We start from the raw sequence: 26,574 nt of genomic DNA on the forward strand, positions 1-26,574 counted from the left end.
TACAGAGGCGCCTGACATGACATAGAAAATGGCAAGATTCTTCAAAAAATGCATTAGAAAAGGAGTGATACACCTAAGGAGTGGAATAATGCAATCATAGTTTTGCTGCATCAGAAAGGAGATAAATCAGAAATTGGAAATTATAGACCAATTTAGCTTGTTATTTATCCCACATCTACAAGTTGTTCACAAGGTTCATTACTAACAGATTAGAAAGAATACTTGATGAGAATCAACCAAAAGAGCAGGCTGGCTTTAGGATAGGATTCTCAACTATGGATCACCTTCACGTAATATCACAGCTAATGTAGAAAGCAAATGAATACAAAACACCATTATGCCTGGCATTTGTGGATTATGAAAAGGCATTTGACTCCATACAACATAAGGAAATGTTTTGGGCACTGGAAAGACAAGGCATAGATACCCCATATAGTATGATTTTGAAGAAAATATATGAGAATGCTACCTACTTTTATTAGACTAGACAAAGACAGTAGTAAATTTAAAATTGAGAAAGGAGTTCAACAAGGAGACACAATATCTCCGAAGTTATTTACTGCTGCCCTTAAGGAAGCTTTCAGAAGATTAGACTGGTTGCAGAAAGGAGTCAATGTGAATGGAGAGTACCTAAACCATTTACAATTTGCAGTTATGCGGAGTTAATACGGATTTCGGACTAAAGATGAATACGACTGAATAAAGATGAAAACAAAAATAATGACGAACGAGTATGCCACAGAAAGGGATATTATCATTGAAGGAGCAGTAATTGAAAAGGTGGATTGATATACTTATCTGGGACAAGTCAAGAAAAGAATAAATTTTGGATGGACAGCATTCAGGAAATATAGTCACATGCTGAGGAGCAATATCCCAATTTGTCTTAAACGTAAAATAAGGAACCAATGTATACTCCCATGACTTATGGAAGTGAAAATTGGGCACTCACCAAATGAATGGAGAGCTAAAAACTACCCAGCAAAGAATGGAATGAATTATATTTGGAATCAGACTGTTGGATAAAAAGAGAAACACGTGGATTAGGCAGCAAACACATATAAAGGACATTCTTATCAAAACTAATATATACAGGAATCTTTCCAGCAGGGATAAGGAGGTGATTATTCCCTTGTATAAGGCAATGGTCAGGCCACACCTGGAGTACTGTATACAGGTCTGGAGGCCTCATTTCAAGAAGGATGTAGAGCTGCTGGAACGAGTACAGAGAAGGGCAACAAGATTAGTGAATGGAACAAAGGGGTGCTCTTACAAAGAAAGGCTTAAGTTTTGCGAATTACAGTGTCTGGAGACTAGGCACCAGCGAGGTGATCTGATAGAGGTGTATAAAGCCTTGAATGGTTTGAGCATGCTCAATGCTGATGGGATTCTTCCTCTAGCTCAGAATAATCACCTGAGAGGGCATAAATTCAAATTGAGGAAAGACAGATGTAGGATAGACGTGCGGAAATTTGCCTTTAGCCGGCGGGTGGTTGGTTGGTGGAACAGACTTCTATCCCTTGTCGTGGAGGTTGATAGCCTAAATAAGTTTAAGGCTCAGCTGGACAGGTATTTTGAACGAACAGAGGGGTGAAGTGGAAGTAAGTTTTTTTTTTTTTTTTTTGGCTGATGCTGCATAAGCTTGCTTTCTTGCATCAAATGCCTCTACTAATGCTAATGCTAAAGAATTGGGCACCACACATAGCTCGAAGACATGATGACAGATGGACTAAGAAAATAATAGAATGGTACCCAAGAGGAGCTAGAAGACCTGGAAGACAACAATGGAAATGAAAGGATGGAATTCACAAATTCATGGGTAGTAAGTGGATGACCATTTCCCAAAACAGAAGGAACTGGAAAGTTTCTGGAGAGGTCTTCACCCTGCAGTGGATTGAAAATGGCTGATGATGATGATGAGAAACTGAAGGACTTCCTCACAAATTGAAAGCAAAGTTGTTGTCAAGTATTTACTTGACAACAGCTTTGCAGTGGATTTTTTGTCATGCATTCAATTTGTGAGGAAGTCTCTCAGTTTCTTAGTATGCCAAAAAGGCAGTGGTTGGTTTGAATGGTAGCCAGTTCATTCATTCCTTGTTTCTCACCTTAAGTTCTGGTTATCACATTTTGTTAGTTGAAAGTCTTGATTTAGAAATCAGCTTTCTGAGTTATTTTATGCTGTTGTAGACAGGCAGGTTTACCAGTTCGTGTAGACGGGAAGAGTAATAGTATTCTGAGCCAAGTGCGGAAACAAATTTCTTAAAAATAAAAATGGAAACATTAAAACATTACTAATTCTGAAGATGACTGGTCTCATCCAAGGTTTTCCAAAACAAGTGAGGGTGAAAGGCAAATTTATTAACTAGGGATCGAGAGTATGCCAGTTCTGTGCTAATCCTGACCCAAGTAAACTAATTAAATAACTGACCTATTATACTAAGTAAACCTTAAGGCAGTGGTTTTCAATCGGGATGCCACAACAAAATTCCAGGGGTGCCACGTAAGTTGGGTTTAAGTTACTTAAACTTATTTTTTAATTTATGTATTTGTTTCATTATAAAAAGGTGTACAGTTTCTTTTTAATTTTGTGGTGATTTATGTTTACACTAGTACCTCTATATATTTATTATGAAATGTACTTTTTATAATTATATTATTATAATAAATATCATATAACATATATATTTTTTAATATTATATATATATATAAAGAGAGAGAGAAAATCGGATCTAACAGGCAGAAAATTGAGTAGGGGTGCCGCAAAATAAAATAAATTACTTAGCGGTGCCATTATTAAAAAAAGGTTTGAAAACCACTGCCTTAAGGCTATAAGGCAAAAAAGGTTTGAAAACCACCACCTTAAGGCTATAAAGCAAAAAGGACGAAAACCACCACCTTAAGGCTATAAAGCAAAAAGGACGAAAACCACTGCCTTAAGGCTGTAATGGTAATAAATATCAGGAATCGAGACATATTACTACAACAAGACATTAAAATTGGAAAGATGAGCTGAGAAGTGTTAATTAAGATTTAACATTGATAAATACTAAGTACTGCACATAGATAGCAGTAATCCCAGAATAACATACAGGAGTGATACCACACTCAAGGTAGTGTACAAAAAAGACCTAGGGGTAATCATACAGTCAGATATGAAGTTCTCTGAGAATCAGAGACAGGCAGCTAGAATAATTCATGGGGTTCAGTCAATGATATACAGAATTTCTACCAGCAGGAACAAAGCAATGATTATCCCATTATAGAAGGCAATGATTAGGTGTCACCTCTTGAGTACTGCATACTGGTCTGGAAACCTCATTTTAGGAAGATGTGGGTCTGTTGGAATGAGTGCAGAGAAAAGCAACAAGATTAGTCAAGGTCACAAAAGGGTATTCTTATCGAGAACGATTTCAATTCTGCAAATTGCAGAGCTTGGAAACTAAGCACCTGTAAAGAGATCTGACTGAAGTGTTTAAAGCTTTAAGTGAATTGAGTAAAGTAAATACTTATGGCAACCTTCTCTTTCTCAGACAATGCACATAAGGGTACAAATTTAAACTGAAAAAAGATGGGTGCAAGGTAAATGTTAGAAAATTTGCTTTCAGCAAGATGGTAACTGACTGTTGGATGAAACTTCAATCTATTGTTGCACAAGTGAATAGTTTGAATTGATTTAAGGATGGATTAAAAAACTCATTTGCCACTACTAATAATAAATACTATAATAGGTCATTAGTACGTGGTCCAAGATTGTCTCACTAGGGGTATACCTTGATCCCCCTTCCTATTAATAAATTACCCCTTTCAACCTTGGAAGGCATATCTGGAAGAGACCAGTCACCTCCAAAATAAGTACTGTTTGCAGTTTTATTCTGAAGTGATATGTTACCACTCTTATTGTTGGTTACAGTAAGCAATTTAGTATATCAGTTACAGTTGAGGTTATTAGTTAAAACTTTACAGCATTACCCTTTGAATTTACTTTTTTCCTTTTCATTCTCTTTGATTTATCTTGATAATGGATGCCCAAAGTAAGATTAAAAACATTAACATAGGCGGAATATTATTTATTATATTAAACATGCCTGTTGAGTAAGAAATAGATTAAAGATTTTATAACTTTGGGACTCAATTTATGTGGAGTCAAGTGTATAATTAAAAAAAAAAATTCAAGTTCTGATTCAAATTCAAGTTTTCATCTCATGTGACTTCTAAATTTATAGCAAAATATAGCAAACTAAAGTTTCCACATTATCTGTTACTACAGCTTTATGGATTTCCAGCAAAAGACAGAAAACTGCTAGCATTACTAAGAATGATCCACATTAATTCCCCACTAGAGAAGCTATACAAGTTAGAACAATTTTTGCTATATCTGGAGATCATCCCTGAATCTCTGATCATTCATACCTTCCCTATCCCCACTTTCCCAAAAAGTCTCTAGTGGCTACATAAATACCAATAAAATAAACACAGTGCTTTCAAAATGGGGGAAAAAAAAAACTTGCACTATTTTCACCAAACCAATCAGAAAGAAAAGTATGCACTCTGAAATTCATAACAAAATGAGAACTTGGGGGAGGGGATCTAATACAAATGTACAAAAAGAATCAACACAGCACATAAAACAACAAAATAAAAATCAAGTAAGCACTGAATAAGAATTATATATGTATGCAAGAGGTTTTAAGTTTATTATTATTATTATTATCATTAGGCATATATGGTGCAAGGAAGCCTGAGGCTTATGCTGCACCAGCCAAAAAAAAAAAAAATTTCTGAATTACCCCGAGAGAGAGAGAGAGAGAGAGAGAGAGAGAGAGAGAGAAAGAGAGAGAGAGAGAGAGAGAGAGTAGAAGGGAATCACCAAGAAAAAGAAGAATGATGAAATCCAGCTCAGGACCCTGAGTGTGCAAGCCCATACTCACCAGATGTGAGCCCCTGGGGGCAAATTTATATATATCTCTTAAACTTTTTAGAATATATTTAATATAGATTTTTGAACCACCAGGACCTTCTGTTCAAGGTCTGATCATACATAGATTATTGGATGAACATACTTTGCTGATTGCAGATATGCCAACTGCACAGGCTGTAATAAGCATGGAAATTAATGTGAAACAATACATACATGCATAAGCCCTATTTACTGTGTGATATTAACTTGTTTTATTACTGTATGTTACATTTTAATTTAATTTATTTATACACTAAGCAGTCTACAAATAACTGGATGTACATGCTGAGTAATAAGTGAAAATATTTAACAAGTATGTAATCAGTAGAAATATATTAAAGACAACATAAAATAATAAATACATAAAATTTATGTCTGTAAATCATATTTACAGACATAAATCTATATAATAATAATATATAACATGCAATACATTAAAAACTAGAGAATCTCTAATAATATCATTAAAATAAAAAAAACTTTTATAAATACCCAACAAACTACATCAAATGAACTTCATATGAAATTCAAATGAACAACAGCATACACTGATAAACATATATAGAGACATAAGAATCAAACAGCAAAATCACTGGCCAAAGTAATACATATAAAACATATCAAAAATATATTTTATAATCAAATAATTTACAAGCAATGAATGCAATCTCCCTTTTCTCTCCAAATTGCTGACAACTTTAAGAATATAACCCATAATAACCTGAGTAAATGCTTCTCTTCTGAGACCATGAAAGCATTTTCTCACATCACTAGGTGTTTTAGTTAAGTAAACAGGATTTCATCCATAAATCACATTTCATTTTGTCAGTTACAACTGAAATCCCTGTGATCAGCAGGGAATTACTAAATTTGATAAGACTCCTATTTTTAACTTTTTTTCCCTAGACCCCATGGTCAGTACACATTTATTATAAAGGGCCATGTATTTTTTTTATCAACTATAGCATAAACTGTATAAAATGCTTTCCCCTCTTATATTGCTTTTTTTTTTTTTTTTTTAGGTTCAGAGAAGGAAAATGCTCAGATATAAGCCTCCTTAAATTTTGGTTAAAGGATGATGGAGACTGAACTCAAAAATCAATTATAATGCAGGTGATGTTTGTTTATTATACACAGAATTTAACTTCAACTATTGTTATTTGTTATTTTTTTAGGAGCATTAGCAACTAAGGCCATATTGCTCCGGGGATATACGGTGATCATTCCCTGACCTTTCCACATCCTCCGTATTTGGTGGGCACGGGCTCGAACCCCAGTCTAATCAAGAAGCATGTGCCACGCACTGCTGCTCCTGCCCACGTGGCTACGGAGGCGCCACTTCAACAATGAAGGTGCAAATGGTACCCTTTACAACTCAGTGGTACTGGCCATTTATTGTTGCAATTCACACACTCCTCAGCTTGATTTTTTTTTTTTCAAATAAAGGTTATTTTCTTGCTTTCCTTGCTGGTACAGTAATCAGTCTTTATTCTGTGGGTGTGTGTCCAACAGGAAATAAATAAATTTCATTAATGACAACATTCTTTTTCTTATTATTATTATAATTAACATTATTATTATATTAATGTTACATTTATCATGTTTATAATACTCCAAATATATTTTGTTTAATTTAATTTAACAAAATTGTTTTAAATTTTTTTAAAAGAAATTTGAACATGTCAGAAAACAGTAAATGTAGTTCATGATGTATGCAAGTTTTCAGCTTACATAAATCAGTGCATCATAACCACTACAAAAAAAATTAAAAATCAATAATTTTCAAAATATCGATGAAATATGAAAAATAGGCCCATTTATAATGCTCTTTAAGGGTAGATCCCAAGAAAGCACTATAACAGATTTTTGTTTAGTGCACCAATGATCAACAAAATAGTAATAGTAGCAGAGGTATGTGATGCAAGAAAGCAAGCTTATGTAGAATCAGCAAAAAAAAAGAAAAAACCATTTTACACATCCATTCCATCTAAACATTTGTCCAGTTCCTCCTTGGATTTATTCAAGCTATCAACATTTGTAAAATAAAAAGAGGAGTTTACCTCAATATAATATGTAGAACACTTCCGTATGATACCCTCCAGAAATTAAAACGAAAAAAATCGACAACTTACCGGTACATTAGAGTAAAATATAAATAATTAAATAATTAAAAAAACCAATTTAACACAATTCAAATCAATTTAACAATTAAAAATCAAATTAATGAAATTAAAAGAATCTAACAGAAATATTCAAAACGATTTTCCTTCCTGAAGCTTGAGGAAGGAAAATTGGTTTTATTAATTATTTAATTATTTATATTTTACTCTATGTACCGGTAAGTTGTAGATTTTTTCGTTTTAATTTCTGGAGGGTATCACACGGAAGTGTTCTACATACTATATTGAGGTAAACTCCTCTTATTATTTTACAAATATTATTATCAACGTAGAACGTATTGAACGTAGAACGTAACAGCTCTGATTCATACTATCAAGCTATCAACTTACACAATGGATGGAAGTTTGTTCCAGAAATCAACTACCGCTGGCTAAAGGCAAATTTAAGTACAGCAATTCTATAACTGTCTTTCCTCAATTTAAATTTATGGCCCATCAGGCTCATCTAAGCTAGAGGAAGAATCCCTCAAAACTGAGCCTACTCAACCCATTCAAGGACTTATACACCTCAATCAGATCACCTTGCAGGTGCCTAGTGTCAATTTGCAGAACTTAAGCCTTTCTTGGTAAGCCAAACCCCATTGTTCCCCTCACCAATCCTGTTTCCCTTATCTGTACTCAACAAGCAACTCTATGTCATTCCAAAAATGAGGCCTCCAGACCCACATGCAGTAGTACTCAAGGTGTGGCCTGACCACTGCCTTATACAAAGGAATAATCACCTCCTAGCAAAATTCCTGCGTATCATTGACAAAACCCCATGACCTGCTCTCGCAGCCTGTTTGCACTGCTCATAAAATTTCATATCTGATTGCACAATTACTCCGAGGTCTTTTTCATTTTCTACCACCCTAAGTGTAGTACCATACAGTTGGTACATTTCTCTGGGGTTAATTCTATCCATATGCAGTACTTTGCAATTGTCAACGTTAAACTTCAGTTGCCACTTCTCAGCCCTTCTGCCCAACTTTTCTAGATCCTATTGCAGTAGCACACTGACATTACTGTCATTAAAAACCATGGCAACCTTGGTAGCACACGCTCTTTGAGTAGACCAGGGTTCAAGCCCCTGACTGCTGAATACGGTTGGATCTGGCAACTCGCACTGGATCAGCATGGCAGATTATGGTCCATTTCCCTCAGCATGAATTGTTGAGGAGGCTTCCATCCTGCAGTGGGTTGATAATGGCTGCACTTTATTTTTTTTACCTTCATCAATACCATTGATAAATATACAAAACAATAGTGGGCCCAACATTGAACCCTGAGGGACTCCACTAATAACTTTAGTCTGTTAAGGGCAGCATCCATTGATAACCACTGTCTTTTCCCACTCAACCACCCTTTTATCCATTGTAGCAACTTGCCCTTAATATCATGCTGCTCCAATTTGTACAGTAATCTTCCGTGCGCAACAGTGTCAAAAGCTTTCCTGAAATCCAAGTATATGATATCAAAATTATTTTTTGCATCCAGTTCCTTTGTAACCACATCAGTATATTCAACCAAATTTGTCAGGCAAGACTTCACCCTATCAAACCGATGCTGTATCTGAACTATAACTGCAGTCTTGTCTAGATGATCCTGCAATGCTTCTTTAACCAGTGACTATTATTTTCCTCAGAACAGAAGTTAAACTAACTGGTCTGGAATTGCTCGTGTCACCTTTTGATTCCCTTTGTGAACTGGGGACACATTTGCACATCTCCAGTCCATGGGGACTTCCCCTGAGTTCAAGAGTACTCTTATAATTATAGCTAAGGGTTTGCTTATTTCCTCTGCCACCTCCTTTAATACTGGATAGATCCCATCCACCCCAGGTTTTTTTTTTTTTTTTTTCGGTAGTTGTTGGCGCATCGGCTTCTGTGGTCATAATGCACCTCCCAAGGTTTTTGCAGTACTTTGATCCAAGCCCAAGGCGGGATTTGAACCCACAACCTTTGGGTTACCAGGCCACCCCAAGTGGCTTTCTTATGTTTAACTTCAAAAATTTCTCATCCACTTTGCTCTCAGTAATTACGAAATCATTAAGAACCCTGTTACAGTTTGATAACTTCTGGCATTCTCTTCCCTTTAACTCCTCATTTGTGAATGTAGATGCAAAATGATACATTCTGAGCAGGATCATCAACAGTTTGAACCATCAATATCAAGTGGACCAATCTGATTCATCCCCTTCCTTCTGGAGTTTACATAACTAACGAGTCCTTTCTGTTTTTCTTAGCATCCTTTGCCAAACATTTCTTGTGATCTGCCTTCGCTTGCCTAACCTCTTTGTGACTTAATTACAGACTTAATTATTGCTAAGTTATATGCATCCAGTCTCATTAGTTCATCTGACATCCATTTAGGCCTAAACCTTGAACAGTATTTCTTAATCGGTATGAAAGGCCTAGTAGCTTCCACATTAATTCAAGGAATTAATATGGAAGCTACATTTAGAATTTGCTGTTGGTAACATCAGTTAGTCTCACTATATAGAATTCACAACCTGTCTGAGACCACTGTAGTCACCTTTATGAAAGCAAAAACCCTTTCCTTTACCCCTGATGGTAGTTACATTTTTAAGTAAATCTCATTTCATTACACTGTGATCACTACCATCTAGTGCAGTGGTTTTTAACCGGGGTGCCACATAATTTGGGTTTAAGTTACTTAAAGGTTTTTTTTTTTTTTTTTTTAATTTATATATTTATTTCATTATAAAAACGAGTACGGTACCTTTTTAATTTTGTAGTGATATATAATTGATGTTTATTTAGTATCGCTACATAAAGAATAAAATTATTATATATATTTAAAATTTGTATTATGAATTGTACCTTTTGTTTATGGTTATATTATTGTTGTAACTATCATATGTTTTTAATATTATACTAGGGGGCTTCGCCCACCCCCGCACATGCTTTTCTACGTAAAATGTAGAGGTATACGGAGTAAGTCAAATCTTTTCTAAGTAAAAGACACACCTGTCGAAACGCACTGGTCAATATCTAATCAGGAAATGACCTATGTAATTATTTACTTGTGCATTTGTAGTGCGTGGCATTCTCAAGGTCGAATAAATATCACAGTAAAACCCAGAACGTCGTACACCTCCAATATGGCGGCAAGCAAAACAGTGGGAAAGCAGTGATTGACAAGTTGACTCCCATATTTCAACAAGCGGACAGGAACAAAGCAGTGATTGGCAGATGCCACCGCTTTCCTCACCCACTATTCCCCTAGGTTGATATGCCTAGGATGTTTTTCCCCACATTTGCCACTGTTTTTACATGTATGTATGTATGTGAAATCATTTTCCCATTTTAAAACAGCACGCTAAAGGAATAAACACTCTACCTAAGCTAAGCTGCCCCTCCTCAACGACACAAAACAATCAGAAAAGGGAGGTGCCTTCATCTGTCAATTACTGCCACCTTCCTCACTTTCGTCAAAGTACCTGCCGGTGTATACTATACGATACTTCAGCCAATATCACTATGTAATTATTTACCTGCGCTTATACAGATCACTTAGGAAAAGGAATTTTGCTTTAGGTTCCAAATACATGAGGAATATTTTTGCATCTGAAAAACTGAAATATTTACAAACTATATAAATATTTAAAATATTTATAAAATACTAAACTAGAGTATTTACATATACAGAATACAATATTCATTAATATACAAAAAAATGTTAGAATGGAACATCACATGTTAGACAGTGAATCACTTGCAAGAGGTTGGTGAACGTTATGGAGGCAATTGTCAATAATTAGTTGCATTTGTAGTGACATAACTGCCTTGTCCTCTACTCCCATTGGCTCGAATTAATATCACTAGGAGGAAAACTTTTTTAATGTATAGATACATATATATATATATATATATACACAGTATATATATTATACTAGTATATATATATATATTATATAATATATATAGTATAATATATATTATACTAGATATACCATTACAGACCCCCAGGAATAGGTTAGACTAAAAACGCTAACTAAATCTCTTGTTTGTACACCTTAATACCCTATAGAAAATAGATACCAGAAAAATTTAAGTAATCTAAGCAATCAAATTAAAAAAAAAAAAATTATGCTAGATATATATACAGTAATACCCCAAAGTTACGCGATAGGTAGGTACGACGAAAATCGCTCAAGTCGAATTCGCGTAAGTCGGGGTACAACTTTGCATATAAATACATATAAATTTTGTTTAATTGGGACCAAGGACTAACAAAAACACTAGTTTAGAAGGAAAAATATTAATAAAATTGCAGTTCTTTATACATATTAATACAAAATATGTATTAAAAAAATAAATGACTTACGTAAAAAAGTTATTTCGATGTCGATGGCCTCATAAAATCTAACAAATTTGTCTGACGACACAGCAGCTTCTTTTTTTCACGCAGAATTTCTTCGTAGCAAGCTAATAATTTTTTTATTCCTTGCTTTGTAGCTATAACATGTTCTTTGTTGGAGTCTACGTTTTCTAAAATTTTTAAGCCCTTTACAATTGAGCCCTTTTCAATTTTCAACCTGTCAAGTTTGCAATTGTCATGTCCTTTTCGCCGTTGCTTCATTTAGGCCTGTAGCACGTGCAATGCCACATGGTCTTTCATTTCGCTCAAAGCGTTTCACAATTTCATATTTTTTCTCTATCGACAGAGGCGGACTGGCCATAAGCCTTACCGGGGAAATCCCGGTGGGCTGGTGTGATTTTGGCCATAAACCATAGTATGAGGCCACTATAAATTTTCCCGGGTAAGAATTTTTGACCCAGTCCGCCTCTGTTTATCAATAATTGCTTTTCTTTTTCTCTCTGAATCTGCAGTGTCTTCACCAGTACGCTTCCTTTTCACACCTTTTAAGTATTTTACTCATTTTTAGGGAATAAAGCACAATTACAAAACGAGGAGGCACGTTTGATACGCATAAACAAAGCTGCGCGCATGTAGCAACTGAATAAACAACACTATAAAGGCAGAGATACTATTAACACCTCACATTTCTTGGGGTTACTACCATAAAACAAAAATCCAGAATAAACAACACTGAATAAAAATCCAGTTGCATTTCTGCTTGTGGAATCTGTTATAAACTGGTAGTAAACTCGATCTAATTGCATACCGATAGCTGGAATTGTGTTGGTTTTTACGTTATTATGGCGAAATGTGTTTCCCCTTCACTGATATAAAAAACATAAATACATTTTCTGAATCTTCTCTTCATTCCTATCGTGTTGCGTTCGACTGCCATTTCTTGTAAACACAAAGGCGAATCGTGCATAAGCCAATTCCGTTCGTGTTATATTACAAGATATCGTTACCGTATTTATACATAGTGTATGATCGAATTCGTGTAGTGTAAACACGTGTTATACGAAGACTGACTGTATACGGCTCGACCGACGCGATCCATTTCTCTCGTGAAAACGATGTAATTTCCGACAAAAGTTGACACGAATTCGAACGCACACATAAATACGACAGTTGGAATACAAATTCTTGTATATGTGTGCAGCTCATGCGCAGCAAAGTTGAATTTTGTTCATCTTTCGCCCTCATTCTCTGCCGTCGCACCATATATCGATAACATATGAAAAACGACCTTGAAGATAGTGGGTGGCAGTGTTGCCAAACGAAAAAAATCAAGAACCGCGTAACTCCGAGTTTGCGTAAGTTGGGGTATTACTGTGTATATATATATATATATATCCAATTTTTAAATTAAATAAAATAAAACATAAGCCAGTAGTATGGCAAAAACTGTAGAGCAAAAATTAACATAAAATAACCCAAATAAACAAACGAACGAAAAAAAGAATAGATATAAATAGTAGCCCAGAAACCCTTGTATAATTTCGAACTTTAAATCCAATTAACAAAAACTATACAAAATTTAGGATAATGCCAATTACATATTAATTTAGTGGTACCCCCCCCCCCCCCCCCGAGAGGTACCAGTTCCAAAAGACGTGAAATATCACCAAAAGAGGGTTAAAGGAACTACCAAACGATAACAAAATCAAAATAAATTAAAAATAAAATAGACTGACCATCATGCCCCATATCAACAGAGGACCACGAAGCCAATAATGGTCATGGAATTGCTGCATTTCAATCGCTATACAAATTGTCACCATGGTGAAAAGATCGAAATACCAATTCACCCTCCCTCCTCCGATCGATCCACCAATGCAGAGGATTTGCATTGGTGAATCGATCCACCTCTGCATTGGTGGATCGATCGGAGGAGGGAGGGTGAATTGGTACTTCGATCTTTTCACCATGGCGATGATTTGTATAGCGATTGAAATGCAGCAATTCCATGACCATTATTGGCCTCGTGGTCCTCTGTTGATATGGGGCATGATGGTCAGTCTATTTTATTTTTAATTTATTTTGATTTTGTTATCGTTTGGTAGTTCCTTTAACCCTCTTTTGGTGATATTTCACGTCTTTTGGAACTGGTACCTCTCGGGGGGGAGGGGGGTACCACTAAATTAATATGTAATTGACATTATCCTAAATTTTGTATAGTTTTTGTTAATTGGATTTAAAGTTCGAAATTATACAAGGGTTTCTGGGCTACTATTTATATCTATTCTTTTTTTCGTTCGTTTGTTTATTTGGGTTATTTTATGTTAATTTTCGCTCTACAGTTTTTGTCATACTACTGGCTTATGTTTTATTTTATTTAATTTAAAAATTGGATGTATTTCAGCGTCATATGGACGAATTGCATGTCGCTGCCTCTAATGAATGCTTAATTAGTTAATTATTTATTTATTCACTTTATTATAACTTAAATGTTAATATTTAATATAATTCAATGATAGTGTGTGTGTATATATATATATATATATATATATATATAGACAAAATGGTAAATATATCAACGTATTTGCGAATATGGTAGGAGAGTTGAGCTATCAGGTATAATAACATGGAAGAATTGAGAGAACCGATATGCTAAAAAACAAATTACCTGAAATAAAATGCAATTAATATAAGCATAATTATTGTAAATACCTAAAGCTGTGGGTCCTAGGACGTTAACTACTTCATCAGGGGGTTGGCAGCAAAAATCGTAGAAGCCATTGCAATAAGCCAGGTCTCTGTTTCTGTTAATGATGTACACGTAAAAAGTATATGTATACATCGTAGCTGACCTGACAGAGACCAGAAGGAAGAATAAAAGAATAAATAAACTTTAAAAAATAAAAAATAAAATATTAATAAATAAATAAGTTCATGCTGATAGAATCCTGTGGAAAAAGAAGAATGAAATATAAAATCAAAGAAATCTAAGAGATTGGGCAAAACAAGAAAACTTACTGTCTGTATGGACCAGAAGACGTTGAAAGTCAATGGTAACCAAAGGAGAAAGCCGACTGTTCACATGATGTGTATATATGTCACGTGAAGTGGTCCCATGAGGGGGGGGGTGAATTCATAAACAAGAATTGTACCCGTGGGATGGGGAAGTGAGCAATTAAACAGATGAGGCAAAAAGCCAGCAGAGGGAGAAACAAAAACTAACAAAGTAGTGTGGAAAAGACACTAAACTTTGTAATAGAAGAAACAAGTAGCGATAGTAGAGAAATAGCATCTCGATGTTGCTTTCGGCCAGCCTAATTGCTCACGAGAAATAAAATGTAGTAAAAAGAACAGCAGAAAGTAACTGGAATGGAGGTGAATGAAGTAGTGCTCGGGCTGTCCAGGATTGCAAATCCATACCACAGTTGGTCCCTGGACAGATGACGGACAATTGCCTTGTGTGTGTGTGTGTGTGTGTGTGTGTGTGTGTGTGTGGTGTGTGTGTGTGTGTGTGTGTGTGTGTGTGTGTGTGTGCGTGCGCACACAGAGAATCAGATCTAACAGGCAGAAAATTGAGTAGAGGTGCAACAAAATAAAATAAAATTACTTAGGGGTGCCGTTATCAAAAAAAAGTTGAAAACCACTGATCTAGTGGTTCCTTTATCTGCAGATTCTTAATGCATGAATAATCACCGCTGATAATCAGATCAAGAATATTACTCCCTCTGGTTGCCTCTCAAATTTCCTGCTATAGAAAACAATCATCCAATAAATTCACAAAATCTTGCTAGTGTGGATGCGACCAAACCACAAGTTCCAGTCAATATCTGGGAAGTTAAAATCCCCCATTATAACACAATCTGATTTACTGGCCCACTCTATTTCTCTGTACATTTGTTCACTGTACTCATCAGTCATTAGGCCTATAAAACACTCCTGCTCTCATTTTTGCTATCCCAGTGCTTATGTCACACCAAACTGCCACAAAATTGCACTGACCATCTATGTCAACTGGATGACTTCCTGAGATTTTGCATGTTTCTTAACTAACAGCATAACCCCTCCTCCCTTCCTATCCTCTCTATGTTTTCTGTACACATTGCACTCCTCCAATTCTGCACCGTTTATATCTTTATGACACCACATCTTTGATATGCCAACAATGTCTTTGATGTCTTGACCAGCAATTCAAATTCATCAAATTTATTTACTCCTAACATTGGTGTACATGCAAGTATACATGCACCTGTTCTTACTCTTAATTACCCTGACACATCCCATGTATTTATTTGTTCCATGATGATTTCTACCAGTCCCTGAAAACCATAGGCCCCTACCCTCCATTCAAACGGAAGAAGTGCAAGAATCACTTTCACCCCTGCCTGCTGCTACTTTTAATCTTTTGTCTGTGAATCCCTCCCAAGCTAGCAGTTTTCTGACCCACCTAACACTGCCTCTATAGCATCAGCAATTACTCTTGCACCCCTTCTATTTAAGTGTATCCCATCCCTGTAGAAGTAGCCTCTCCTGTTAACAAGCACAAACCACACTGAGAAAAATTCTACCCCAATGAGCCTTGCAAAATCTCTCCACCACCGAATTGATTGACAAGTCTCTAAACATATCCTCTCTCCTATTGTATCTGGGCAGAATTGCAGATACTTTCAAATTTAACCCGAACTCAAGACTTGTTCTCAACGTCGACCTGTATTTGTTAAATAAGTCTGCAGATCTCCTACTCTTAATGTCATTAGTGCCAACATGTACAACAATATCACCCTTTGTGCCCTTAAAAAATTACATCTGCTCTACAATGTCATCAACTTTTGGCCCTGGCAGACATACCCTGGTCCTATTCCACCTATCCTTTTTATACAATATATTGCCCTTCACCTTGACAAAGGAGTCACCGACAATAATTATCTTCTGTGGGACCAGTGCATTCTGCCTTGGAGATTGCTGCTGTGTAGCCTGATACACAAGAGGGAGCTCTGGCATTGAGTTGGGCAGCTGAGAGCTTGATGGGTCCTCCACTTTAATACCATCAAGGGTTTAATACCTTCAAACTCTCATAGGCACCTATTACAATGCTCAGTTGGCACTTAATTTCTTCACTCTTTGCCTAGCACGCACACACACACAAACAAAGACATACTCCTTGGTTAGATCATGTCCTGTTTCAGAAAGGTCCACAAACTTTTCACCAAGTCACATTTTTTGAAGCTGTGATGCACTGGAGAAATGACCCCCCCCCTCGTTCCCCCCAAACCACTGCACTCCTGCTACTTTGTGCCCATTGCTTTGCTGCTCTAGTCTGGGGCATGATATCCAATTGAATGCAATGAAAATTAATAAGATTAATCAATTTAATTAATCAATTATCAATACTACTCTATCTAATATAGTGCTAAATGCAGTGATATATACTATGCTATCTAGTTTTAAATTAGAGCTATCTATTTACCACAATTAACAATTTGAATTCTCTATCACTCACTCTATACTATAACAATGGCAACAAGATTCGAGCGAAACAATGGTTTTACATATATTAAGTAGTAACCTACAAAATCTCTATGTTGGTGACTCTATTGTTAGGGAAACGGGAAACATGCTTTGTAAAAAGGATAGGTGGAACAGGACCAGGGTATGTCTGCCAGGGGCAAAGGTTGATGACGTTGTAGAGCAGATATCATCTTTTAAGGGCACAAAAGGTGATATAGTTGTACACGTTGGCACTAATGATATTAAGAGTAGGAGACCGGCAGAATTGCTTAACAAGTACAGGTCACTGTTGAAAAAAAGCCGTGAAATAGGGTTGAATTTGAAAGTGTCTGCAATTCTGCCCAGACACAATAGGAGGGAGTATATGATGAGAGCCTTGTCGATCAATTCGGCCCTGGAAAGATTGTGCAAGGCTCAAGGGGTAGAATTTTTTTCAGCCTGGACTCTACTTGTTAACAGGAGAGATTGCTTCTACAGGGATGGGATACACTTAAATAGAAAGGGTGCAAGAATATTTGCTGATGCTATCGAGGCAGTGTTAGGTGGGTCGGAAAACTGCTAGCTTGGGGGGAGACAAAGACCAATAGATTAACAGTAGCCACTGGCAGAGGTGAAAGAGATTCTTGCACTGCTTCTATTGGAATGAGCAGAAGCCTGAAAAACAAGATGCATGATATTTCAGCGACTGCTGGGAGTCATTGTGGTACAAGTAAACACATGGGTTGTGTTAGGGTAGCTAAGAATAGAAATAGGTGTAGGTATACTTGCGTGTACACCAATGCTAGGAGTTTAGTAAATAAATTTGATGAATTTGAGGTATTGCTCAAAACATCAAAGGCAGATATTGTTGGGATATCAGAGACGTGGTGTCACACAGATATATAAGGAATGCAGAACTGGAATTTGGGGAGTACAACGTCTACAGAAAGGACAGACTGGATAGGAAGGGAGGAGGGGTTATGCTATTAGTTAAGAAATACATAAAATCCAAGGAAGTGAAGCCAGTGGACATCGCTGGACAGTGCAGTGTCGAGTCAGTTTGGTGTGACATAAGCATTGGGAGATCAAAATTGAGAGTAGGAGTGTGCTATAGGCCTAATGACTCTGATGAGTATAATAAGAAACTGTACAGGGAAATAGAGTGGGCCAGTAAATCAGAGTCAGTCTTATAATGGGAGATTTTAATTTCCCAGATATTGACTGGAATTTGGAGGCTGGTCACTCACACACTAGCAAGGCTTTTGTGGATTTATTGGATGATTGTTTTCTACATCAGCATGTTCGGGAGGCAACTAGAGGGAGGAATACTCTTGATTTGATTATCAGCAGTGATTCTTCATGCATTAAGAATCTGCAGATAAATGAACCACTAGGTGGCAGTGATCACAGTGTGCTGAAGTGGGATTTACTCAAAGAGGTAACTACCATTAGAAGTAAAGGGAAGGGTTATTGCTTTCGTAAAGGCGACTATAATGGACTGAGACAGTATTTAAATTCTATACAGTGGGACCAACTGATGATGTTACCAACACCAAATTCAAAATGGGAAGCAGTCAAAGAACTTATCTTGGAAGCTACTAGGCTTTACATACCAACTAAGAAATATTGTTCAAGGTTTAGGCCTAAATGGATGTCAGATGAACTAATGAGTCATATGGCAGAGAAGAAACATGCATGGGATACATACAAATTAACACATGACACAGAAACCTATGATAGATACAAGTTGATCTGTAACCAAGTTACAAAGGAGGTTAGGCAGGTCAAGGCAGATTACGAGAAATCTTTGGCAAGGGATGCAAAGAAAAACAGCAAAGAGTTCTTTACTTATGTAAACTCTAGAAGGAAGGGGATGAATCAGATTGGTCCAACTGTTGATGATCCTGCTCAGGTAGCTAACAAACTAAATGAATATTTTGCATCGACATTCACACATGAGGAGTTATTTAGCGAGGGGAATGCCAGAGGTGCATTCAACTCTAGCAGTAAGCTAGAGAATCTTGTAATAACTGAGAGTAAAGTGGAGGAGAAATTGTTGAAGATAAACACAAGAAAGGCACCCGGGGTGGATGGGATCTATCCAGTTATATTAAAGGAGGCAGGAGAGGAAGTAAGCAAACCCTTAGCCATAATTATGAGAGCTTCCTTGGACTCAGGGGAGGTACCCACTAGGGATTGCAAACCGGTTTTATAAACCGGTTAAATCCGGTTTTCATATTGAGTTGTTAAAACCGAAACCGAGCTTCTAAAACCGGATTCTAATATTTTTTTAGTTAGCCCTCGAATATAGTTTTTTGTTAGGCACATTTTCTTTTGTTTGTTCGTTTGTCTGGATCGTTCAACTGCTTTACGTTTTAAACATGTTTATTTTATTTTATTTTATGTTTAGGTACGAATCTCATGGGCAAGTGGCCCAAATCTAGGAGGGATACCTTTTATCTTTCCACCTGTATCATGGCACGATGCAGGTGTACTCATTTACGACTGAGTGAGTTGGAGCGATTGCGTAAAAGAAAATGCTCAACATTTCTCCGTTCCATCTATCTTGTTCACCAGGCAAGTTATGGAACGCGCCTTATTGATGGTTACCCACTAGAAACAGATTCGCTGAATATTGCATCAAATTACAATTGTAGAAAGTTTTTTGCTTCTTTATTTCTATTAAATTTGCGATCAAATGTTCTCCAAAAAGCAGCTTCACCAAATTTAGCTTTTATGTAATTTTGAAAATACAATAGATTTAATTGGGGGAAAAAATTGCAAGTAAATAAATAAAAAATTTCTTTCGTGAAAATTTTGAAACTTGCCTCGTTTAGACTTCATTCAGTGCTTGCGGGAGTGACTCATAGTATTGTGCCTTTGTTATCTTCAATATTTTTATTTAAAATTGTCGGTGATATAAATTCCTACTAATTAATATTTATTACTCTTAATATGTCTAAGATGAAATCAAATGTATGGAATTATTTTGCTCGAAAAAGCAAAGATGAAGCACAATGTTCGAAATGTCAGAAGATAATGAAGTCATTTGGAGGATCTACATCATCTTTGATGTTGCATTTAAAGAAAATGCATCAGATTGACATTCAACAAGATAACAGTGAACCTCCCGTAAAAATGGTAAGAACATTAGAAAACTTTATCGTTAAAAAAATCTATGTAAGAAGAGATTTCAAAATTAGCTGCTTTAGATGGATTTTCTTTTAATTCAATTGCCAAGAGTGAGTTTATACACAATCAAGCCTTCACCTTCAGAGAAATAAACACGATAAATTACCACCAGCCTCAGTGAATGGTATTAAAAATGTGGTTCTGAATTATTATAAAGGTAAGAAAGAAGAACTCATTCAGCATTTCAAAAATTCATTGGTTTTGGGTGCACGGTGTTCATTGACTCTAGACGAATATACGTCTATACAAAATAAAAGGTATAAATGTGCATTCAAAAGACAATCATTGGTCGTTAGGTTTTATTGAGATTAATGGTTCACTTGATAGCAGAAGAACTGAGCAAATTGTCAATGTCTGACGATGACTGGAAAATTGGCAAATTGTCTGACGATGACTGGAAAACACTTGAATTGCTATGTGAAACTTTGCAACCAGTTGAAATGATTCTGAAGGCTATAACTTCAGAAGATACAGACTTACTTAAAGCAGAGTTTTCAATAGAATTTCCGCTTGCTAACCTTGATACAGCAGAAATCCCATTTGCTATAAAGTTTCACAAAAGCCTTTTTCAGTGTTACAATGCAAGACGAAATTGCCCAACTGTGGCTTTGCTGAGCTATCTACACAACCCCAAAAAGTTTAAGAAAGAAGATTCAGGTTCAAGAACTTTTTCCAAGTAAGCAAGTTTTTAAAAAGCATGCTGAAGAGCTTTATCAGAGATTATTTGCAAAACATTCCGAAAGAGTCTTAGCGTTGAATGAAGAAACTGAAAATAAACGAACTGTTCTTTTAGAAGAAAACAAATTTCGTCTAGTTCCGATATTGGAGATACACTCATGCGAGAGTATGATAGTGTAATAAGGAGATTAACTGAAGAGCCTTCAAAATATCTGAGTGAATTGGAAATCAGCAAAGAATTTAAAATTTTGGAGCCAACTAGCAGTAGAAGAGAAAAGCTGGAGAAAATTTATAGAGCACTGCTGACCATTAAACCAACAAGTGTCCAATCTGACAGAGTGTTTTCGATCACTGGTCTCTTTAACACAAAAATAAGGTCAAGTCTATCAGGAAAAATTATTAATATACTGTGTTTTTTAAAGGATCATTTTCAGAAAAAAGCTGAGCAATAAATAGTAAAGTAATTTCCCCAAGCTGTTTTTTTTCACATTATTTTTATTTATTTATTATTATTATTATTATTATAGGGCTTATTATTTTTTTTGTTTACTATACGAGAAGATAGTTTTTATTCAAAGGATTTGAATACAATTTGTAATTTTGTATAATCTCAAGCTGGTTACTTTTTTGGAGCATTTTAATCTTTTTATTTTTTTTACTATAAGAGGTGATAGATTTTGTTTAAAATATTTGATTACGATTTGTACAATCTACCCAAGATAAAATAAATACATGTGTTATAAGCTTTTAATTATTTTCCCTAAGTCTGAGAAAATCAGTTTTAAAACCGGTTTTAAGAGTAAACTTTGGTTAAACTCGGTTTTGAAATTTCTCAGTTTTATGCAAGCCCTAGTACCCACAGACTGGAGATGTGCAAATGTGACCCCAATTCACAAAGGAGGATCAAAGGCTGACACAAGTAATTATAGACCTGTGAGTTTAACTTCTGTTCCAGGAAAACTAATGGAGGCACTAGTTAAAGAAGAACTGCAGGATCATTTAGACAAGACTTCAGTTATAGCTCGGACACAACATGGTTTTGTTAAGGGGAAGTCTTGCCTGACCAATTTGATTGGATACTATGATGCAGTCACACAGGAACTGGATGCAGGGAATAACTTTGATATTATATACTTGGATCTTAGAAAGGCTTTTGATACTGTTGGACATGGAAGACTGCTGCACAAATTGGAGGCAAATTGCTGCTGTGGATAAAGGCGTGGCTGAGGGGGAGAAGACAGAGAGTGGTAATCAATGGACACTGCTCGTCGTGGACTAATGTTATTAGTGGAGTTCCTCAGGGCTCAGTATTGGGTCCATTATTGTTTTCTGTATTTATAAATGATATTGATGATGGTATATCAAGCTTAATGTCAAATTTTGCAGACGATACAAAGGTAGGCAGGGTTGTCAAGGACACTACTGAAACTATGCTGCTGCAACAGGATCTGGAAAGGTTGAGCAGATGGGCTGAGAGGTGGCAAATGAAGTTTAACATTGACAAATGTAAAGTACTACACATGGGAAACAGCAACCCCAGAGCAACGTATCAACTCTGTGGTAATACACTGACTTTGGTAGAGAATGAAAGGGACTTGGGGGTGGTTGTGCAGGCAGATATGAAGTTCTCTGAGCAGTGTAGATAGGCTGCAAGAGTAGCTCATGGTGTATTGTCAATGATACATAATTTTTCTAGCAGGGATAAGGAGGTGATTATTCCCTTGTATAAGGCAATGGTCAGGCCACACCTAGAGTACTGTATACAGGTCTGGTGGCCTCATTTCAAGAAGGACGTAGAGCTGCTGGAAAGAGTACAGAGAAGGGCAACAAGGTTAGTGAATGGAACAAAGGGGTGCTCTTACGAAGAAAGGCTTAAGTTTTGCAAATTACAGTGTCTGGAGACTAGGCACCAGCGAGGTGATCTAATAGAGGTGTATAAAGCCTTGAATGGTTTGAGCATTCTCAATGCTGATGGGATTCTTCCTCTCACTCAGAATAATCACCGGAGAGGGCATAAATTCAAATTGAGGAAAGACAGATGTAGGATAGACGTGCGGAAATTTGCCTTTAGCCAGCGGGTGGTTGGTTGGTGGAACAGACTTCCATCCCTTGTCGTGGAAGTTGATAGCCTAATTAAGTTTAAGGCTCAGCTGGACAGGCATTTCGAACGAACAGAGGGGTGAAGTGGAAGTGTTTTTTTTTTGTTTTTTTTTTGCTGATGCTGCATAAGATTGCTTTCTTGCATCAAATGCCTCTACTAATGCTAATGCCAAGCATAACTAGGTCTGTACAGCTACTTATAAAGTATGATATTATATTATAATCATGTAAATAAAATGGCAAAAAACATATTTCTTGGAGCTTGAATTTCAACATTCTTCCACTTGTAATGACAATCAAAACTGGCATCTTGTTCAAATATTAATTTTAAAAAAATTGATAAATAACTTACCCATATATCAACTTTGGTTGTAATGGAATGCCCACTATATAAATCTATCATTTCTGGAGCTCTATATGCTAGCGTTGTATACCTATAATATACAATATAGAAGACATGATCATTTTAAAGAAGGAAACTACTAAATAGTAAGCATGGAATAGAGTATTAGGCAAGATCAATGAGACAGAATCAACTGAATGTTATATTCATCTGGAACATACAAGTTTATTTAAGGGGAATGCAGAAATAAACATTTTAGCTAAAAAGCCAAAAGGCTATGCATATTTAGCTTAAGCCATAAAAACAAGTGTATCTGCCCTAAGGAGAAAATTATTATTAAAATTAGTAGATAATTTATATACAAATTATTAATAATGTACTCTGAACAGTACATTAGGGACCAGCACCATTCCACATATCTGTACCACAACTGGCAGAAGCTATCTTCCTGACTGCTTTTTTTTTTTTTTTTTTTACCAGTACTAGTTAGGCCAGGAGACAGGCAACCAGCAGCTAGCCATATTTAATATCAAATACATTAAATTCAACAGATTACTGAGAAGAACAAACAGTTAGCCTGACAAACAGCAAACACAGTAAATCAAATATATATATAATTAACTCTGTGAATTAGACAAAAACTAAAGTAAAATGTGGGAGCAGCAGATGCTAAGTTAGGCAAAAAAAAAGACAGAAAAGAGGGTAGCAATAGCACGTTGCTTTCCCTTAAATTGCTCTAAAGCAGCATTTCCCAAAATTTTTTAATCACAGAACACTTTTCATCTCACAATATATTTACAGAACGCTTACAAAACACAAGTTTAATGGAAGCCAAAGGACTGTTTGCTAATATTTTATTACATACGATGCACTGTGCATCAGAAGCATCTTTATTTCCAACACATGTAAAGCCAAAATTTAAATACCTGTCATCATACCTTTGTTTTGGTATTTTGTTAGTTGGTTCCTGTTTTTTCACTTCGGATTTTTGAGGAATAAAAGGCTGTGATTGTTCATCCTCACTTTGAAGTATGACAATATTGTGTTCGTTTTCATCAACCACAACGCAGTACTAGAAGTACTTGTTTCTCGTTTTAAAGTTCCTTTTTTCAACCACATATCCATGGTCATTTATTTTAATAATAATATTCCTAAATACTAATAATTATCAAAAAAATTTATACAAGGAAGTAAGTTTAGTTATGATATCAACTCGCTTCCCCCTCTCCTTCAACTCGTGTACTCCAGGCTAAATTGCATATGATGGCATATTAGATCACTATATTGCTACTTTTTCATAGATATCATTACCTCTATGCATGGTAACTTCTTTATGCAAAATCCCGCCAAAATAAAGTGTTCCAGGGTGTACTTGATTATTAGTCAATGCCAGTATATTAATAACTGAAAAAAAAAATGTTATAAATTATAATGATATTCCATTATTAATAATTTTCTAAATTATTAATAACGATTTCTCAAGGAACATTTGCTCGCAGAACACAGTTTGTGAAAAACACTGCCCTAAGGGATTAAAAGGCATAAATAATAAAATAAGAATCAGACAGCAAAAAGCAAGTTTTAGCATTAGCATAGGCATATAATGCAAGAAAGCAAGTTTACATAGAAAAAAAAAAAAAAGACTTTCCATTTCATCCATCCATTCACTCAAAAAGTTTGTCTATTTCTTTCTTGAATTTATTTAAGCTATCAACTTCCACAATGCCAGATGGAAATCTGTTCCAGCAATCAACTACCCACTGGCTAAAGGCAAACTTCCACACATCTATTCTACAACTGTCTTTCCTCAATTTCAGTTTATACCCCCTTAGGTTCGTAATCTGAGCAAGAGGAAGGATCCCATCAGCATTGAGCCTGCTCAAACCATTCAAGATCTTATACACCTCAATCAGATCACCTTGCAGGCGCCTAGTATCCAGATGCTACAATCTGCAAAACTTAAGCCTCTCTTGATAAGAGCACCCCTTTGTGTCTCTGGAACTGATTAATATCGTAAAGCGGGGTACACTGTATTGTATAGCTATGCACACGGTTTGGAATGTGGTATTTATGAATGTTTAACATTCATTTTTTGAATTAATGTTCATATTTTCAATTTTGTTGATACTTGATAAAAAAAACTCGTAAACCCGGGAACTCGTAAAGCAAAAACTCATAAACCAAGAACTGCCTGTAATTGGCTTTCATATTGCTTTGTAATTGACTTCTAAATTATATTAAGAGCATTCCTTCCACAATACCCTCTCCTTCATTATTTTGCTTCCTCCCCCCCCCCCTTTTCCTTTGTATTATTTTATGGGTTTACTAATTATTTCGCTCTACTGGTTTGCCATACTACTGGTACATTTTACTTTGATTTCATAGTTTATATATATATATATATACTTAACTTATTTATACATTTGTGTTTTTAAATTGTACTACTTGGGAGCATCAGGTATGTAGTGGCCCCAACCAACCCACTAGTTATATTTAAACCTAGCCCTGGTATGGATAGCCTTACATATAAATATAAGATACATATAAAAAATACAAGATACACATAAAAATTAATGAAATTTTAGAGAAAGCTAGAAAAATTGGCAAAAGTTAGTGAAAATTAACATTCTTCCTCATAGCCATATCTCTGCTACTCCTCAGGAGCCTTGAGCAGACATATAGCCATACTAGAGGAATGTATTATACATAACCGTTTCTGTAATCTCTATACCAGTTTTGCTGGGTTAATTACTTTGTGGATAATTCGGAATTACAAGAGTAATATTACTGAATAAATGTATTTATTTTTACATAAATACTTAATTTTAAATAAACAGGGTGGTTTACGTATATTACAGCAAACTGTGATAGGAGATTGAAAGCCCTACGGATATGTAATAGATTGAAATATAGTATATCACCTCCATGTCCTGTGGTGGTCAGTCTGAAAATATTCAATTTCCTGCCAAAGTTTAGATTTTATGTGTGTGTGTGTGTGGGGGGGGGGTACAGTTTATTGCACAGTCATATCAGGTTTTGACTGTGCCGTGATAGTTAATCTTCTTGGCATTCCTGAGAGTGGGTTGGAGTTGATTGTAATTTAAAGCTGCTTGTATTATTGTGGGAAGCAGATACAATATGATATCTAACCATGCTAAAAATTATAGAAATAAATGGTAATAACTGACATGGTGTTTATTAAAATAAAATGGGAAAAGATGGGATGATAGTTATTAAAATTAAATTGAAATTAAATGTGTTATCCATAGGACTGGCAATGCTTTTTCTAAGGCATGACAGCCTTGTATGTGCCCTT

General features: G+C 35.8%; 1 protein-coding gene across 1 annotated transcript in view; it reads right to left on the reverse strand.

Moving 5' to 3' along the window:
• The window catches only part of LOC150081723 (uncharacterized), a 305,523-nt gene that overhangs the window by 124,668 nt on the left and 154,281 nt on the right, over positions 1-26,574 (reverse strand). The window contains exon 6 of the mRNA XM_090380297.1: positions 23,268-23,349. Within this exon, the coding sequence (XP_090236423.1) occupies positions 23,268-23,349 (82 nt within the window). The remainder of the gene's footprint in view (positions 1-23,267; positions 23,350-26,574) is intronic.

The sequence above is a fragment of the Mastigoproctus giganteus genome, chromosome 8, assembly GCF_048544385.1.
Source record: "Mastigoproctus giganteus isolate SK-2022 chromosome 8, ASM4854438v1, whole genome shotgun sequence".
NCBI lineage: Eukaryota > Metazoa > Arthropoda > Arachnida > Uropygi > Thelyphonidae > Mastigoproctus > Mastigoproctus giganteus.